The 19,090-nt window shown below is 37.5% G+C and overlaps 2 protein-coding genes across 4 annotated transcripts in view; one reads left to right on the forward strand and one right to left on the reverse strand.

Annotated features, from left to right (window-relative positions):
* The window catches only part of BMPR1A (bone morphogenetic protein receptor type 1A), a 141,445-nt gene that overhangs the window by 47,506 nt on the left and 74,849 nt on the right, over positions 1 to 19,090 (reverse strand). For both annotated transcript variants that reach the window (XM_057530900.1, XM_057530901.1), the window contains one exon: positions 13,086 to 13,200. The gene's annotated coding sequence lies outside the window, so the exon portion shown is untranslated. The remainder of the gene's footprint in view (positions 1 to 13,085; positions 13,201 to 19,090) is intronic.
* Positions 6,206 to 6,469, forward strand: LOC103010657 (ATP synthase subunit f, mitochondrial-like). 2 transcript variants are annotated; one of them, XM_028164599.1, is made up of 2 exons: positions 6,206 to 6,323; positions 6,441 to 6,469. In XM_028164599.1, exons 1-2 carry the CDS (start codon positions 6,206 to 6,208, stop codon positions 6,467 to 6,469), a joined length of 147 nt encoding a protein of 48 aa, XP_028020400.1. The 2 variants fall into 2 exon arrangements, with proteins under 2 accessions (XP_028020400.1, XP_028020399.1); XM_028164598.1 differs by having other exon boundaries at positions 6,206 to 6,469.

A 19,090-nucleotide genomic window follows, 5' to 3' on the forward strand; every position in this document is an offset into this window, starting at 1 on the left:
AGATTTCTAGAAGTGGGATTCTGGGTCTAATGGTACTTTTCGTAGATATTTTGGTAACCCCCTCTGGGACTGTACCGTTTTGTACTTCCAAGTGTACAACACTGATACAAGGACAATTTTAAAATACTGCTGAAGGATACAGAATAAACTTTAACACATGGAAAAACATACCACATTATGTATAGAAAACTTCAAGATCATGTATATCAACTGTTCCTAAATTAATTATAAATTTAATGATATTCTTTATCACATTACAGTTCCCTTCTATTCTTCATTTGCTAATAAGCGTTTTCATCATAAATGGGGTTGAATTACATCACGTGCTTTTTCTCCATCTATTGATATAATCACAGTGGCTTCCTCCTTCAATGTGTTAATGTATAAATTAACTAGTAATAATCCATATTAAGAGCTCTCTTTGTTTTTAAGATTTTTTTTTTTGATGTGGACCATTTTTAAAGTCTTTATTGAATTTGTTACAATATTGCTTCTGTTTCATGTTTTGGTTTTTTGGCCGCAAGGCATGTGGGATCGTAGCTCCCCAACCAGAGATCAAACCCGCATTCCCTGCACTGGAAGGCAAAGTCTTACCCACTGGACCGCCAGGGAAGTCCCTGAGCGCTCTCTCAAAGAGTAAGCTATCTGTGGTAGTTTAAAAGTATGTCCACAAATTCTTTCATATTCCTCTTTTCAAGAGGTGGAACCTAATTACTTTGAGAGTGGGCCAGACTGAGAGATTCCCTCCTAACAAACAGAATAAAGTGAAAGTGACAAAGTATGACTTCTGAGACTAGGTCTTGAAAGGTAATGCAGCTTTCTCCTTGCTCTTTCTTGGACATTTATTCTGGGGAAAGCCAGCTGCCATGGTGTTAGGATATTCAAGGAATCTGTGGAGAGGCTCATACGGTGAGCAACAGAGGCCTCCTGCCAACTGCCATGAGAATGTGTCATCTTGGAAGTGGATTCTCCTCCAGTCAAGCTTTTAAATGAATGCAGCCCCTGTTGACAAAACTACAATCTCACAAAATATCCTGAATCAAAACCACCCAGTAAATTGCTCCTGAATTTCAAGTCCCTACGTTTTGGGATGAATTGTTATGCAGCAACAATAACTAACACATTAACATCCTTGGATTTCTGGGATAAATTCTGTTTTGTCATCGTTAAATAAATATTTTGTCTGGTCTCTACGCCTGGTTCCTGGGTAACAGAAGTGTCTTTGTTATTCACAAGCCTCATGGATCACACCTGAGTTTATGCTAATGACTGACTCAGGATGGGAGATGGTCACCAAAATGACCAGTGATGTGATTAGAAGAGGGCTGGGGCTTTGAGCCAGCCCAGCCTCCAGGGAGTATGGATAGGGAGGGCATAAGATTGAGTTCAGTCACATGGCCAATTATTCAATCATGCCTACATAATGAAACTCCAATAAGAACTGCACACCATGGCTCAGATAAGCTTCCTAGGACAACACACCCCGATTCCAGGGGAAGAGGGCATGGAAGCTCCACATTTGGAAGCCTCCCTGACCTCACCCTGTGTGTCTCTTTCATTTGACTGGTCCCAATCTGTATCCTTTATACTGATAAAACTATCATCATAAGTATACCACTTGGGACTTCCCTGGTGGCACAGTGGTTAAGAATCCGTCTGACAATGCAGGGGACACGTGTTCAAGCCCTGGTCTGGGAAGATCCTACATGCCTCGGAGCAACTAAGCCCGTGCACCACAACTACTGAGCCTGTGCTCTAGAGCTCACGAGCCACAACTACTGAGCCCGCATGCCACAACTACTGAAGCCCATGCGCCTAAAGCCCATGCTCCGCAGCAAGAGAAGCCACGGCAATGAGAAGCCCACGCACTGCAAAAGAGAGTAGCTCCTGCTCACCACAACTAGAGAAAGCCTGTGCACAGCTTTCTCTAGAAAGAACCAATGCAGCCAAAAATAAATAAATAAAATAAATAAATTTATTTTAAAAAATAAGTATACCACTTTCTTAAATTCTGTGAGTCATATAAATGAATTGTCAAATGTGGGGGGCGGTCACGGGAATCCTCCTGGATTTGTAGCCAGTTAGTCAGAAGTGTGAGTAGCCTGGGGACCTCCAAACTTGTGACTGCCATCTCAAGTGAGGGCAGTCTTGTTGGGGACTGTGCCCTTAAAACTGTGGAGTCTGACACTAACAGTGGGTAGGCAGTGTCAGAACTGTACTGCAGTACTGTAGACATGATCATGTTTAGATACACCACTGGATTTGTTTCGCTAACAATTTTGTTAGGTTTTACATCTATGTTCATAAGAAAGACTGACCTATAATTTTTTTCTCATATTATCCATGTCTGGTTTCGGTATCAAGGTTATACTACTCACACAGAATAAGCTGAGGAACTTTCCTTATTTTGCTATTCTCTCAAACAGTCTTTGTATATCTGGACATATTTACCACTTGAATAGTTTGATAGAACTCACCTTTAAAATCATCTGAGCCAAGGGCTTATCTGTGAGTATATGGGAGGAGGCAGATCTTTCACTACAAATTAAAATTCTCTAATAATTACAGAAATATCTAGGTTTTTTTATTTCACCTTAATCAATTTTATTGTTGCATTTTTAAAATTGTTGTTTTATTTAAATTGTAAAATGTAGGAGTTCCCTGGTGGCACAGTGGTTAAGAATCCTCCTGCCAATGCAGGGGATACGGGTTCAAGCCCTGGTCTGGGAAGATCCCACATGCCACGGAGCAACTAAGCCCGTGCGCCACAACTACTGAGCCTGTGCTCTAGAGCCTGCGAGCCACAACAACTGAGCCCGCATGCTGCAACTACTGAAGCCCACGTGCCTAGAGCCCGTGCTCTGCAAGAAGAGAAGCCACTGCAATGAGAAGCCCTTGCACCGCAACAAAGAGTAGCCCGCGCTCACCACAACTAGAGAAAGGCTGCGCTCAGCAACAAAGACCCAATGCAGCCATAAATAAATAAATTTTTTTAAAAAGTATAGGCATAAACTTATTCAAGGTATCTCTTATTTTTAAAAAATCTCTGCTATATCTGAAGTTATGTCCTCATTTCCAGTCCCAATACTACTTGTGCTTTCTGTGTTTTTCTTGATCAGTTATTCAAATGGTTTGTCTATTTTATCAGCCTTTTCAAGAAACCACCTTTTGGCCATGTTAACTCTCTCCATCATATCTTAAAAACAAACAAACAAACATACGAAAAAAACTTTTCTAATTAGCCCCAATTCTATCACTTATTAGCTAGAAGTGTAGATAAGTTTTCCTCTGTGCCTCAGTTTTCTCATCTGTAAAGTGGGAATAGTAAGAGTACCTACCTCACAGGGTTGTTGCAAAGATTAAATGAAATAATCCTTGTAAAGCACATGGAACAGTGCTTGGTACATATAACAAGTGCTCTACAAGTGTTAGCTTTTATTTTTATCACCTATTTTACTTCACTTGAATTTATTCTGTTGTTCTTTTCCTAATTTAAATTAGGTGCTTATCTTATTAATATTTTTAATCTTTTAATATGAGTATGTTAAACATGTCACACAAGTTTAATAAGTCCTAATTTTCTTTATTGTTTAGTTCTAGGTGTTTTCTGACTTGCATTATCATTTTATTTTTGACCTGTGGGATTTATGGAGGTAGGTTTTTAAATTTCCAAATGTGTGCCTATATATACTGTTTGTTACTCAGTTTTAACTTAAGTGTATTTGTTGACAAAAAGTGTGGCTGATATGATCATTTGAATTGTGTAAGAACTTGCTGTACAGCCTAGTACATGATCACTTTTAATAAAATGCTAAATTCTAAACCAAACCTAACTTCTAAAACTAAATGACTTGTCATGCTCTCTGCTTAAAAAAATCTATAAATATTCTCATTTCATAGGATGGAATTACCAAGACATAAGAAGAATTGCTATGATCTGGCCTCCGCCAGGCTTTCTAACACCATCTTCCCATTCACTCCTCATACCTTTACAATGATCCAACTACACTGAAATCACTGAAGCCTCTATATTTACAGGCATCCCTTTTAGACTCCCATCCTTTGCACATCCTTTTTCTTCCTCCCTTTGTTTCTCACCAAGTTAACTACAGTTCACTCTTCAGACTTGACCTATGCATCATCTGTGTAAGCAATCCCTGACCCCTACATATCAGGCTGAGTGAGCTGGCCCATCTCTGTACTTCTAGTGCACCCAGAACATGAACCATAGCTGCGCCTTAGCTCTTGACTAACACTCATTCATAAAGTATTTATTAATTACTTGGTATGTGCATCACACTTATACAACAGTCAATGAAACAGACGTGATCCCTCCTCTCATAACGCTTATTTAGTCAGGTGATTTTTTTGACTTATCTTGCGGCACTTGTAACCTCTATTTTCTAGCATGTTACTAAGCAAAACAATAAATGTTCAATAGGTGAATGAAATGAATAAAAATAATATTAATATCTTAAGGGAAACATAACTGGGGAGTTAAATCAACTATAAAATCACATAATAAACTCTAATACTTCTTTGTAAGTATACTAACATCTACAAATGTATCTCCAAACCTTACAGTTATAGCCAGCTACTACTAACCCAACAATCCAAGTCCTAGCTCAATAACTTTGCTCCCCAAACCACCACCCCTCCGGTGATTTCTAGATGTTAGAGAAAAGAAATTTAGATCCAAGTCATGAAACAGGGAACCTTAGTATATGCAAAAGCCCTTTTCCCCCAAATATTTCTGCCTTATTTCATATTTTGAATTATCTTTGCTCTAAGTTTATTAGCTTTTTCTTATAATACTGTTTTTTATACTATGAAGTAAGAACTCTAACATGTTATACATACTTGACATGTACTAACTCATTTAATCCTCACACTAACTTTATGAGGCCAGTATTCTCATTATGCATAATTTTATAAAAATAAATCTCCCAAATCAATAACCTGTAATGTAAAGGTCAGTGAGGTGCAAATGGGGTGGAGGGGAGTGTGGTAAGGAGGGCAGTGGGGTGAGGGTAGTGAAGAGGGCTTTAGGCTTCGGTGCATACTGTTCAAAATTGTATGCAAGAACTTATTCATGCCTCATTTATGTAGTCTTTTAAAAATTAAAAAAAAAATGTTCTGAAAAGGGACAATTAAGCCTCCTCTAGCCCCTAACCCACAAAAAAACGGACGGGAGGGAGGAAAGGAAGAAAGGACGAAAAGATAGGAAGTAGATGAGCTCAGAAGTTAAACTAGAATTTCTATCTGAGACACCCAGAAATAAACTATTGAAAATATAAGATAGTAGAAGAGGAGAGAAGTATTAGGATGGAGGATAAAGACAGGAATTGAAATGTCACTACAGATTATGAAAAGATGCTACTGGAAATCTTGTGGCATGCTCTTCCTACAGTACCATATGCAGTTGCAATAACACAAACCACCACCAGAATCTAAAAGCATCCAAACTGGAGAATGATCAAATAAGTAAGCAAGGAGAATACCCACCAAACTTAAATTAAGAAAAGAATAAAGATATCTGTGTTATGAGGAGGCAGTCTGAATTGAAGAGAATGGGAATAAACTTTCTCTGTCTCCCTTTCAGGAGTAGCACAATAACCAAAGAGCCTGAGGGCAAGGCCTGTAGGATGTTTCTGAGACCATGAGTTCTAGGTTTCTCTACAGAAGACAGTAGGTGTGGGAGTACATTTTCAATGGAGTCCAAGGAGAAACCAATAGGAAAGATGGAGCTCATCTTCAAGCCTGGCGCTATAACTGCTTTACTGCAATGCTGGACCCTCAAAAGGCTGCTCCATCTAACAGATCTCAGCAGACCTAGAAGCAACTCTCATCTGCCACACTGCTAACAGATCTTGCAGTCAGGAGTGCCTGGAAGCACTGAGGATTGCTCCCAGAGCTTCAAGAAATGGGCAACAATTTGTTGGCCCCTTTGTTATCAGTCCACAGGACAGAAACAACTCTGACTTTCGTGCCTATTGGTTTGCCACTGAATAATAGATGCCTATAGCCAGAACTAAATGAGTGCTTAGGGAACCCAAAGCCCCAGAATGGGCATAAAAAAATACAATTCATTTAAAGGGAATTCAGCAAACGGAGGGAAGGCTAAGCTGAAAATCAGAACAGCGGCTTCTGGTTAAATGGAACTATTAGAAAAGATTGGGTGCCAGTGAATAGCCAAGACACCAAGATGGTGTTAGTTGTACCAGTGGAGAAGAAACTCATGGATGTCAAAATAAAGGATCTGCCAAACTGGATACTGACACAAGATTTCACCCCCAAAGGCACCATCAGAGCATTTCAAAGAGGTTACTACCAGTATGACAACAAGTATGTCAATATAAACAAAGGGAGCACCCCTGGGGTTTCTATGGTGCTGGCAGCTGATGTGCTTTTCAACTACTGCGTTTCTTACAAGGAACTCAAACATGAACAGCTACGCAAGAACCACTGATGAGGGCCCGGCGTGAAGGGTGCTCTCTGCAGGCCTTACCATGACCATCTTTGCCCTGCACCTCTCTTTGAAGAACTTGATCTTTGCTGAATCCTTTTACACCCTAACTGAGAATTAATGCCCAATGAAAGATGACTGGTACATTTTTTAAATTTTTTAACTTAAAAAAAAGAAGAGACTGGGTGACTCAGAAGGCTGCCGTTTTGATTAGGATCTAGAGGAGAAGAGGCTCTCAGCAGATCAAGCTCTGGTGTAAGCTGCCCTGATGCTCAGATGCAAAGGTATTAGAGACATCTGTGGTAAACAGACGCCATGTCAATTCTCTGGCAAGTTCCAGTAGGAGAGTTGCAGCACAGCCCTATAGATTTTCTGAAGCAAGCACGTAACTTCTACAACACTGTATGAAAAGTGTAGCTCCTGGCATGATATTAGGCCCTAGCAGAGTTCCCAACCATGAAACATTAAGGTTTAGTGACCAGAGCTACCCATCATGATCCACCAAGTCACAAGGTTAGGCACAGCAGCAATCCACTGTGTGATGTAATAGGACCTAGGCAGGTCCAGAAGGCACTACTAAACTACAAGAGGTGGCCCAGAACTTCATGTCACCTACCTCTATCATATTGGTATCTTTACTTCTGCTCACACCAATGACTTTATGGTAGGTTACTGGTGGCCAATGACAAAAAAAAACCACCTGGGGCCTGGTTAACAGAAACAAATCAAAAATGGATTACTACTGCTCTACAGCCCTATTTGGATGGCTCTGAAAGACAATGATGAGGTAGAAATTCTCTCAGTGGGTATGGCACAGGGAGAAGTGACCAGAGAAGGGAAAACATGGACTCCTTGGGAGTGGCAAATGGTATGGTTGACTGGTTAGGGGGATAGAAGGGGCAAAACTGGAAAATAAGAGAAAGAATTTGGAGAAGAGGCATGTTGATGGTTCTATGGGAGTCAGCACAAAGTGCCAATCTTTTATGTCTTATGTTAATGCCCACCACAAAGCACCAAGAGGGAAGGTGCATTTAACTGCATCCCAACTACAGATGGAGTGACTTGTCAGTGGACATCTGCCAGCTTCTGCTCTCGACCACCTCAATGCTTAAGCAATAGGGTTGTGAATGGAGGAGCCCTAGTGACAGACAGGAAGGCTTTACAAAGGCCCAGCAGCATGGTTTCCTTCTCATGAAGGTGACCTAATTACTGCTGCTGTGGAATGCCAACTAACACATGCAGGTGCAGAACTGACACTGACTCCAGTTGTGGGTTTGCCTTTCCCGCCCACAATATACCCCATGGACAGCACCACTATCCCACGGATTACAGAATCAATTATGTCCTCAGGGACCAGCTGCAGTAGAGGGACTACAACATGTTCCCCTAACCCTCCTGTTTTAGAGACTGCTTTTAGCAATTACAACCAGCCACCTCTCTGAAGGGTCAGTGACAGAGTGGACTTAATAGAACACGAGATAATCTGTGTAATAAAAGGGGTGGCAGACACTTGCAGTGCTCAGCCTACCTTTCCTCATTACAGCTGCAGTGGACAGATCTATGCACTGTCCAACAGCATCTGACATCAAGTGTGAGCCAAGGCACTGCTCTGTTTTGCTCCTCAGGGCTTCCTCCAAACCCAAAGACGACTGCTCAGCAGTATATAGGCACAACTACACAAGTGCTAGAGCTAGGAGCCACCTTCAATTAACAAAACATGAAAGTCAGTGGATAAATGTCCCAAGTTCCTGTCTGTCCTTTGGTGGGACAATGCTGAGGTGCATTCAGAAGGTACCCAAGGAAATTGAATCCCAGTTGCTCACAGTGATAACTAGCTCATGGACACATTTTATGTAACTCTACTTTCTTCTCTCTCTCACTTTTCCCATTCTCTCATTTCTGCTTCTTTAGATCATCTCCCAAATAAACTACCCAAGCCATAAGTCCCTTTCTCAGGCTCTACTTTCAAAGAAACCCAAACTAAGATGTGGTGCAGTTAGAACTCAAACTGAAGCAACTTTGCTCCACTGCCTGTGCTTTTAAGAAGAGTGTGCTGCCTCTAAGTAGAAGAATGCAGTGCAGTACACTATGGGAAACTCAACGTAAGTTAGAAGCAACAAGTAAGAATGTACACAGCAACATGAAGAGATATAACTTTCTGGTGCTAAAGAAAATAGTGGGGGAAAAAAAGGGCAGAATATCTGTAGCAAAGCCTAATTAAATCAATTAAACACATACACACCAACAACACTATATTTTATAAAGATACATTCATTCAAAGATATAGAGCAAACAAATTAGAATGGTTTCCTATGGCGGAAGGAAAGGAAAATGGGAGTGGAGGTCAAGAATAAAGAAGACAAAATAAAATATATCAACTCAAGGGCCTTATAAAGAACAAAGATAGCAATTTTACTGCCATAAATTGAAGGTATGATTAACTCTAGTTTCTGAACCAGAATTCAAAACAGAGAGAAAATAAAGGTGAACATAATTGTCACTATGTTAAATATTACTTGTCACGAATAGGTTATCAAAATAAATATATAACTGGAAAAGTTTACAGATTTATCTGTGTGCCACCTAAAATCATTCTGAATAATACCAGTGATACACACTCAACACTTCGGGAAACAATGTTGTGACTATTCTGAGATAAGAATGATAGAGGAGATCTTAAAATATATATACATATATATTTATACACACACATACATACACAATATATATAGTACAAATATTAATTGAGCGCTTAACCAAATTTATGTTAGAGAGGAAATAACTTGAAAATATAGTTTAATCATAAAGCCTTTTCTTAATGTGATGTTTCCTTCCTCAATAATGTGATGTTTTCCAATTTTACACAATGCGTAATTACAAAACAAATAGTGACTACTTTATTTTCAACATACAGTGTTGAAATATTTCTGAATATGGCAAAGCCCTAAATCAATCATCAATTAAGAGTTGAAAACAACTTTAATAAAAGCATTAAAAGTAGTTAGTTTTATATTATAAGGTAATATTACCTCACTATAAGGTATTTCTCTAAGGACATTATCATACTAATGTTTATTTGTTAAGGTGGAACCATCAAATTCTGCTTAATGAGCATCTTCACAGGTCTCCATTCATTTAGCAATAATTCTATTAAATAAGATACCATCTTTCATTAAGTGTCAGAATTATACCTGCAGAAATACTTTAAACATTCTTAAATTTTACTAAATCTTACATAGCATTTAAAAGAATAACGAAAGAGATAAATATGAGCAGAATAGTATTTATTTCTCTAAAAACTACTCTTCTAAAGAGGCAATACTTTGCTTTTTTCACATTACCTCCTTTTCAGTATGCTAAGGCTTGAAAAACAATGTGCAAAAATATTTGTTGTATATAAGCAAATGAGGAGACCAACAATACAGCAGAACATCCATTTTAGTGTTTCTTTAAACTTAGAAAACTCGGATTTAACTAGATTTGAAGAATTACTTATGTTTGCTATTAACGATACCCAATATTATCCCTGCTATCCAGATAAAAAATGTGGGCATCATCCTCTCTTTTCAACATCTAGTCACAAATCAGTGTCCCTTCTTCCTTCACAACATACCCTACTCCATTTAGTCCTTCTTTTCTATTTCCACTATCACCACTCTGACTGAATTCTGATTACCTCATGCCTAACTACTCCTACAGCCTTCCAAGCTCCCTGACTCCTCACTCCATTTCTCTAATGATGTTTGTTCATACATCACTGCTAGAGTAATTCCCCTAAAATACAGTTTTCTTTATGTCATACTTCCTACCCTCTCCAAGACCTCTTCTACACTCCTATGGAAATATTCATTTTCTATCAATCAGCTTTTCCAGAAACATCTTTTAATTCTTTCTTTACCTACCAAATTCTACTCATCTTTCAAAGCCCAGATCAAATAACCTCTTCTATGTTCTATCTGTACTTCTCAGTGCTACAGAACTCTGACTGGAAGTAATAAATGACTCCTTTGACATTTATCACTTTCACCTGGTGATGCTGGTTATCATTACTTGTATTAATTACTTATATACATACTTTACTGATATGACTATAAGCAGAGGTTAGGGACCATGTTCTTTATTTTCTGATTCCTCCTTTGTGACTTGTTGTTACATAATTTAACAAGGACCCAAAAAAGTAATATTCTGAAGGACAAAAATAAGTGCTCTGGGGCCTTAAACGAGATAAAGAGGGAAAAACACGCCTAGAGAAAAAATAACATGAGCAGAAGAGAGAAAAAACACAGGACAATATCAAATCATCGGCTGAAGAGTATCATACATGCAAGGGGTATAGAAGAAGAAAATTAAACATTTGCTAGATAATCAGTGCTTACAGGTTTTCATAATTTCAGGTAAGTTGATCCCTACCTTAATCAAGATTCTCATTATTTCTTGCTTGCAACAGAGTATCCTAATTGTCTCTCTGCTTTGGTATCTCCCCCTTCCAAACTATCATTCACATCACTGCCATGTTAATTGTAACAAAACACGATTATGATCCAAAATAACTCTGTTAAAATTTTTCAAAGACTGCCAACTACTCACAAAATGAAGTCTAAACTCCTTATCATGGCATCCAGAGTTCTTCACAAACAAGCTCTCTTCCAGCCTTGTCCCTCAAACCCTCTCTCTCGTCCTGAATTCAAACCATACAAAATGATCTCTTCTGTCTTTTGCACATTCTATACATCTCAAGTTTCCCCTGCTTACACTGGGCTCTATGCATGAAATTCTATTGCCTCCAAATTACACTCAGCAATCTTCTACTTATCCTTGAAGACCCTACTCAAATGCCATTCCCTATGTGAAGCCTCCCTGACAATTCTCGCCTCTAACGATGCTGGTGGAGCCTTTCTAGATGATACCAATACACTTTTCCAATTTCATATAGCACTTTTCAAGTTGCACTCACATTAACTCTTTGTATACTCATCTCTAAACGGATTATTCTTTGAGAGTAAAGTAAGGAACTCATTTTACCGAATGTTGCATATTCTCAGCACCTAACACAGTGCCTGCAATAGAGTAGGTGTTTAGTAAGTGTTTAAAGGGAGAAAGAAATGGATGGATGCAGGCAAAGCTGTCACTCACTTAATGCTACACTGCTGAGAGACTTTATTACTAGAGGAGTTTGTCCTTACTTTGGTAGGCTAACAGAGTTACTGACAGTACATCCAGAATTACCTTTGAGAAAATTTAAGCTGGTAGCAACACACAGATGGAAAAGAGAGTGAGGAGAGGCACAAAGTGGGAAAAGTCCTGCAATATTTCAGGTGAAATGTGATATAAGAACTTAAACTTGGATGATGACGAGGGGATTAGAAAAGAGATGATGAAAACATTCATGATATATTATAGAGGTAAAACTGATAGGACTTGATCTCTTACTAAGAGTAGGAAGGAAAAGATGAAGAATCAGATTTGGCACTGAGACTTTGAGCGTGGGTGACAAAGAGGTCCAATAATAGAAGTGGGAACACTGAGTGGGAAGCAAGCAGTTGAAAATACGTGTCAAAGCTTAGAAAAGTGTCACAGCAGAGATATGAGGTTGAGAGAGAGAATTTTAGAGGTAATTGCTGAAATCAAGAGATTAGGAAAGACATAAAAAAGAAAAACAAGAATTTCAAATATAAAACCTTAGGGATGGTCATTATTTAACCATAGGAGGACAACTATTCTTTAATTAAAAAAAAATAATAGGAGGAGAAAGAAAAAAATTTTGAAGGAGTAATTAAAGAAGTAGAACTAGAAGAGCACAGGGTCATAGAAGCCAACAGCATTTCATGAAAAGAAAAATGGCAACTACTACAGTGATTAAAGAGTATGAAATCTAACAAAAGACAATTAGAAAGTCATGAATATTTCTCAAAAGAACAAATAGACCAGCTTGGAAGGGACAGAAGGATGATGAATGAATGCTATAAGGAAGCAGAACCTACTATTTAAAGAGGAAAAAGTATAGACCGCTTCACAAAAGTGTATGTTCTGGGTTTTTTTTTTTAAAGTACAGATCCCTGAAGGATTAAACCTTTTACCTGATAATCTGTGTCTCTATGGATTTGAAAATAATAAACTTGATTTCTCTGTACGTATTGTCTTAGAATGGCTTCTTCTCCCCTGTCCCTGATGTTACTGCAGTTCCCACTTCTTTGAATAAATTCTACCTCCAAAGATCTATTATTCAAAGTAACAATTTTAGCCTAAATTCTAAATATGTGAAAGTTTCAGAATAATGTAAACATTCATTTTAATATAATCTTCCATTCTAACCTCTGTTTTGTCATCATCAGAGGGAAGAAACTATATACATCATTTAATGCTTATTTTCTACAATTAGAGTAAAGAAAGTTGTATTAGTAATAAATACTTTTTACTCCTAAAGAGGTTCAACATTTATAAGGAGAGAAAAATATGTTATAACTATTGATACTTATGAACTCATAAGGAAGGTGATTAAAGAATAAAGAAGCTAACATAAAGCTGCAGTGGTAATACAGAAGGACTATTTTCAATTGTTAAGAAATGAGAATTTTCATATTATTCTAATTATTTTCTTAAGTCTTTGTCTTTTCCTTACCTCAGAGATGTGGCTAGATAAAACTGTACTTCCAATTTTCTCCAAACAGCTTTGACCTATGCTTCCATCTCATGAATTCCAAGACAGTATTAAGCTGATGCATATTTTCATAAATCTGTTTAGAAAAAAGGAACATATTCAAGACTGAAAGAATGTTTATTTGTCAGAATAACACATGTAGAAGAAATACCAAAATTTTATCATGCATAAAACTATACATTTTCAATGTAAACTCAACGAAAACTTCTACAGTACATTAGAAATCTATCACTTTACAAACTTCTGCCCAAAGAAGTTTCACATTTTGAGTATTTTCAACTTTACAACATAGTAGTTCTGCAGAAAAAATTACTCACATGTAAAATTTCTGTATCGGCCCAAGCTTTTGAAAAAAAAAATACACATCTCAAATTGAAAAATGATAACAGCCAGAAGCAGCACTAAAATTTACAATTCTACAATATTCAGATTCCTACTTGAACAAAAATTGGACCACCCAGCTAGTATTTCACTTTCTATCACAAAGTCTCAGTAAGCAGTTTTAATTTCAAACTTCAACCTAGAATATTAGGAATTGTGAGGGTCAAGAATTAATTGCACTGCTTGGTCTAAGTCCATGGCATAGGTTTCAACTGTGTTACTACTGCCATTAGTACCCTACTGCTCTAAGGGACAACGTTCATAAATCTAAAAGAGGAAAAACGTTAAAAATTTTAATTTACTGAAAGGCAGGTGTGCTGTTTACTTAGAGATCATAAAAATAACTTCATTGAATGTATCTTTTAACTGAAATGTCAAATAGTACAGTATTCTGTTTCATATTTTAAAAAGAAAAATTTTAAGCTGTATGAATATTACTTATGTCCCACTGCAAGGTCAAAATGCCTTTGTCTTCAAGCCCATTTAGAAGTATCATTTGTGTCACACTGAGGTTTAGTAGTCTTGGCAATAATGACTAAATTCATGTAAACTGGGGCAACCTGAAACGGTCTAGCGTATCAGATAGCCTTTCTTAAGGACAAGAGTCTCCACTGAGCAGACAGGCTGCCATAGGGCCATGCTAAATCTTTCATGGTCCAACTAAAGACAGACTGACCCTGAAAGCAATTAGTAATGCTTTGTCTACATTTAGAAGCCTTTTAACAGTCTTCTCAATGCACTAGTTACCTACAACTTCATCAGATCCCTGACATTTTTCAGGGTATTCATATGACTATAAAACTCTTAGACCATGACTCAGAGAAATCAGGGAGAGCAGTAATGGAGACCTGGTATTTAGGTGTTTTTTTTTTTCTCTGAGATGATCATAGTCTTAAAAAATTTACCTTATACTAATCAAAAAATAAATGCATTGTGTTTCCACTTTAGAAATGGCATAAAGATTTTCCTCCAAAGCCATTCTTTGCCAATAACTCCGTTCTTCCCTAAGGGTGTATGGAAGAGAGGGGAGGCAATCACTACATTAAACAAAGCTCAGATTAACCTAGTCTCATAAAGTTTTAAATAGTCCATCAAAGTGACTATGTTTAAAAATATATGGCCCTCATTCGTACTTCCCTGGTGGCGCAGTGGTTAAGAATCTGCCTGCCAATGCAGGGGACAAGGGTTCGAGGCCTGGTCCGGGAAGATCCCCACATGCTGTGGAGCAACTATGTCCATGCGCCACAACTACTGAGCCTGCGCTCTAGAGCCCACGAGTCACAACTACTGAGCCCGTGCTCCACAACTACTGAAGCCCACGTGCCTAGAGCCCACACTCCGCAACAAGAGATGCCAACTGCAATGAGAAGCCCACGCACCGCTACGAAGAGTAGCCCCCAATCGCCACAACTAGAGAAAGCCCGCGCGCAGCAATGAAGACCCAACACAGCCAAAAATAAATAAATAAATAAATTTATTAAAAAAAAATATATGGCCTGATTCTAATTCTACCAGATATTTACAATGGATCAAATAATAAATAAAATTGGCATGTAAACCACTTACCAACCATTGTTTATTATAGCACTATTTATTACAACACTGCTTCCTTGGTGTGAAAAAAAAGTTACAAGCTTTAGGCTAAATCTAAAGTTAATTTTAAAAAAAGGAAAATACATAATCACAAAGAATCTTCAAATATACCATCTGCAAAGTCCAAGACCCTGAATTATCTATCCTCCCTCAATTCTCTCATATGTACAAATACATGACAAATCATAAACTTCAGAAAACCTTTTCTAAGGATTGAATTTAAGACTGGCTAAGGAAAACCAAGTAAGATTTGACTTCATTACTAAGAGGAAAATAAAAGGCAATCAAAGGACAGGATGTGCTTCACGGTACAGGTCTGCAAGTCACTTTTTACATACTAGAAATTGTGTGAGTCAAAGTAAAGCTTTTTCTAACCTTTGCAACTACAGTCCTTTAAGCAGAGATCTACAAATATGTACAGGCACAGCAATAGGATTTACATAGGCAAAATGCTTGCAACAACTTTAATCACTCAATTTATAAGGTAATTTGCCACAGGCTTTTAGCACTATAAACTGTATTTAACAGTGACAAGGGATCCAGTCAGAACCAAACACTAAACAATTGTAAGTATTAATATTTTCACCAAAGATTTTGTGCCTGAAATTTTCAAGCTTCTTAGTTCTAGAAAACATATTAAGGGAAGGTAATTCTTTTAAAAACACATTAGAGCTTCTTAATGACTGATAATAAACGAAAAGCGAATCTTTCTGGATATATTCTAGTACTTTGTAATTCAGAGCGAACATTGGAATTTCCTAAAAGTTAATAAGCATTTGCAAACATGGGAAAAGTTCATTTTAATCCCATATTGCCTTTACAAAAATATTTTTTTGCCATAAAAATGTACACATCCCTCTCGGTTTTCAAAATTATTACAGTGGTTAAATCTTAAAGCACTGGGATACTTTAAAGATCACTAACCATACAGAATCCATCAGTGATAAACATCAATTGTGGATATTTTAGTTATCTTTGAGGTGTTGGACATTACCTATTAACTCCTATATTAGTAAGATTTACAAAAAGAACTAGTATAAATATGCTTTTGATAAATACTCAGTCTAAGACAAAACTTAAGATTGCTTTTCTATTTGTACCAGATGTCAAAAAGTAGATTTCTTAGTATTCACAAAATCAGCAATATTGATTGTACATTTTTCCTTCCACCACTCCAAATCCCCTTTCTTCATTTCCCCTCTCTTAGCATTCATAAAAAGCACCCTACATACTGTACAAGTACTGCTGTAAACATCAGAGCTGCAATTATAAAACCATTTTTAAAAATAGCAAATTACAAAATAATCATTTTATAAAACATTTCAGTTAGGCTCTTAAACTAAAGGTATTACTATTAAAATTTTCAGTACATTAGCTAAAAAACTCAAACATTATGCTTCAGAAAAACATAATACAGTTTTAGCTGTAACTCAAATGAACAGTATAATTTAGATTAGTTTATCATGCATTTCTATAATAAAGGATGTAATCCACTTAATACAGAAAGGGAGGATCAAATGTATAAACAAGTTATATTCTAAATGTTCCAAAAGTTCATTTATAAATTGAATATAAGCTTGATTTTGAAACTCAAGATGACTTTTCTCATAAAACTAAAGATATAAACAGTGGCATTAAACCCCAAATACAAATGAACTTTAGTGTATAATTCCATGATAGCACTCTTCCGCTTAAGCATATTTCGGTATCAAACTGTAACCTTCTTATTCATTGCTATATCCTAGAACTTAGCACAGCTAATGACACAGAGTAGGATTTCAACAAATATTAGCTGATCTGAAGTACTGAATAGCAAAAACTCAGTGATGTGAAACTTAGTTGTCTAGAGAACAGAGAACCAAAAGGCATGGGGAAAAAAGCTTCTTCCAAAAGAGATATGACAAAAGGATGCCTAACACCAGGGTTAGAAAGCTCTAGTCTAAGCCAATAGTGTCAATTTCCATCCCCCCTGCCAATGAGAGGGTTAGCAATAAGCATCTGATGCAATTCTGGCCAACAAGACAAGACACTAAGTTTGCTGGGGAACTTCCGGGAAAGGTTTTCCCAGGCTGATGAAAAAAAGACACCCAGGTGAAAACACGTACTTTTTGCAGGTAACTTTGGGTTTGAATTGTTAAGCAGAACAATGGCAGCCATCTTAGGACCATGAGGAAAGAAACAGCCGAAGAGGAGAACCCAACAGAAAAAGAATGGCAGTGTTAAAAGATGGAAAAAACCTGGGTGGTCCTTGGTGATGCTGCTATGTATGCTTGGATGAAATAATCCTAGAATCATTTTACTAACTTGGATCTTTTTATTATAGTATATTCAACCCTTTTATTATTTATGTAATTTTCAATTACCAAAAGTAACCCAGTGGATACAGCCATTTAGGAATAGATACACTATTTCAATGAATTCAACTGTTATTTATACAGCAGTAACTCTCTTAAATTCATATCTTAATCCAGATCCTTCTTTTGAACTAGATACATATTTCCAAACTATATTATAATATACACTATATACTATAATACAGCTGTATTAAATATTTATTCCAGTGACACATCAAGAGAACAGAATATAACAGCCATCATCTACCAGCACAAAAACTGTTTATGCACCCATATTCACTTTTCTGGCTAATAACAGCACCAGCTACCTGTCAAAGGTTAAAATCTTTGGGTCACTAGTCACACATCCCTCTGCTTTATTTATTGTATTGGGCAGTTATTAATCGCTGCCTGTTCTAACTCTGATATATCTTTGAAATCTGTCTCTCTCAACTCTACACATCTAGTGCAGCCTCCCATCTCTTGGCGGAACACACCTCCATTCTTGCCTCTGCACTACACTCATGTTTCTAAAATATAACTGTGCATCATGAAAAGATTATAAACATCATAAGTCATTAGGAAACACACATTAAAACTATAATGAGATACCACTACAGAATGGCCATCCTCAAAAAGACACACAACACCAAATGTTGGTAAGGACGTGGAGAAACTGGAATTTCCACACATTGCTGTAAAATGATGCAGCCACTTTGGACAACAGTTTGGCAATTTCTTAAGAAGTTAAATATAAACATAATCTCACCAATAAAATTCCCTCCATAGGAACCTACCCAAGAAAGATGAAAATATGTGTCTATATAAAGACTTATATTCAGGGACTTCCCTGGTGGTCCAGTGGTTAAGACTCCACACTTCCAATGCAGGGGGCATGGGTTTGATCCCTGGTGGGGGAACTAAGATCCCACATGTAGCCCAGAGCAGCCACCCACCCCCCACCAAAAAAAAAAACCAGACTTACATACAAATGTTCTCAGCAGCATTACTCAATGGCAAAGAACTGGAAACAATCCAAGCATCCATCAGCTGATGAATGGATAAACAAAGGGTAGTACCATCAAACAATGGAATATTATCAGGTAATAAAAAGGAACAAAATACTGATACGTGTTATAAGATGAATGCACCTCAACAATATGCTAACTAAAAGAAGCCAGATGCAAAATACTACATGTATGATTCCATGTATATGAACTACTCAGAAAAGGTAAATTGAAAGAGAGAGAAAGCAAAGCAGTGGTTGCCTAGAGCAAGGGGTAGAAGTGGGAAATTTGGGGCAGTGATGAAATGCTCTGAAATATTCATAGCACAACCCTAAAAATTTATTAGAAATAATAAAAATACAAGTGCGCTTTAAAATTTTTCAGTGATTTCCAATTATGTACAAAATGAAGTCCAAATTCATTCATTCATTCATTCATTTATTTATGGCTGTGTTGGGTCTTCGTTTCTGTGCGAGGGCTTTTCTCTAATTGTGGCAAGTGGGGACCACTCTTCATCGCGGTGCGCGGGCCTCTCATTATCACGGCCTCTCTTGTTGCGGAGCACAGGCTCCAGACACGCAGGCTCAGTAATTGTGGCTCACGGGCCTAGTTGCTCCGCAGCATGTGGGATCTTCCCAGACCAGGGCTCGAA

The sequence above is a fragment of the Balaenoptera acutorostrata genome, chromosome 16 (genome assembly GCF_949987535.1).
Source record: "Balaenoptera acutorostrata chromosome 16, mBalAcu1.1, whole genome shotgun sequence".
NCBI classification, from domain to species: Eukaryota; Metazoa; Chordata; class Mammalia; order Artiodactyla; family Balaenopteridae; genus Balaenoptera; species Balaenoptera acutorostrata.

Bases quoted from the DNA above. Each gene is read 5' to 3' on its own strand.
- LOC103010657 (XM_028164598.1), top strand. From the start codon at position 6,206: ATGGTGTTAGTTGTACCAGTGGAGAAGAAACTCATGGATGTCAAAATA.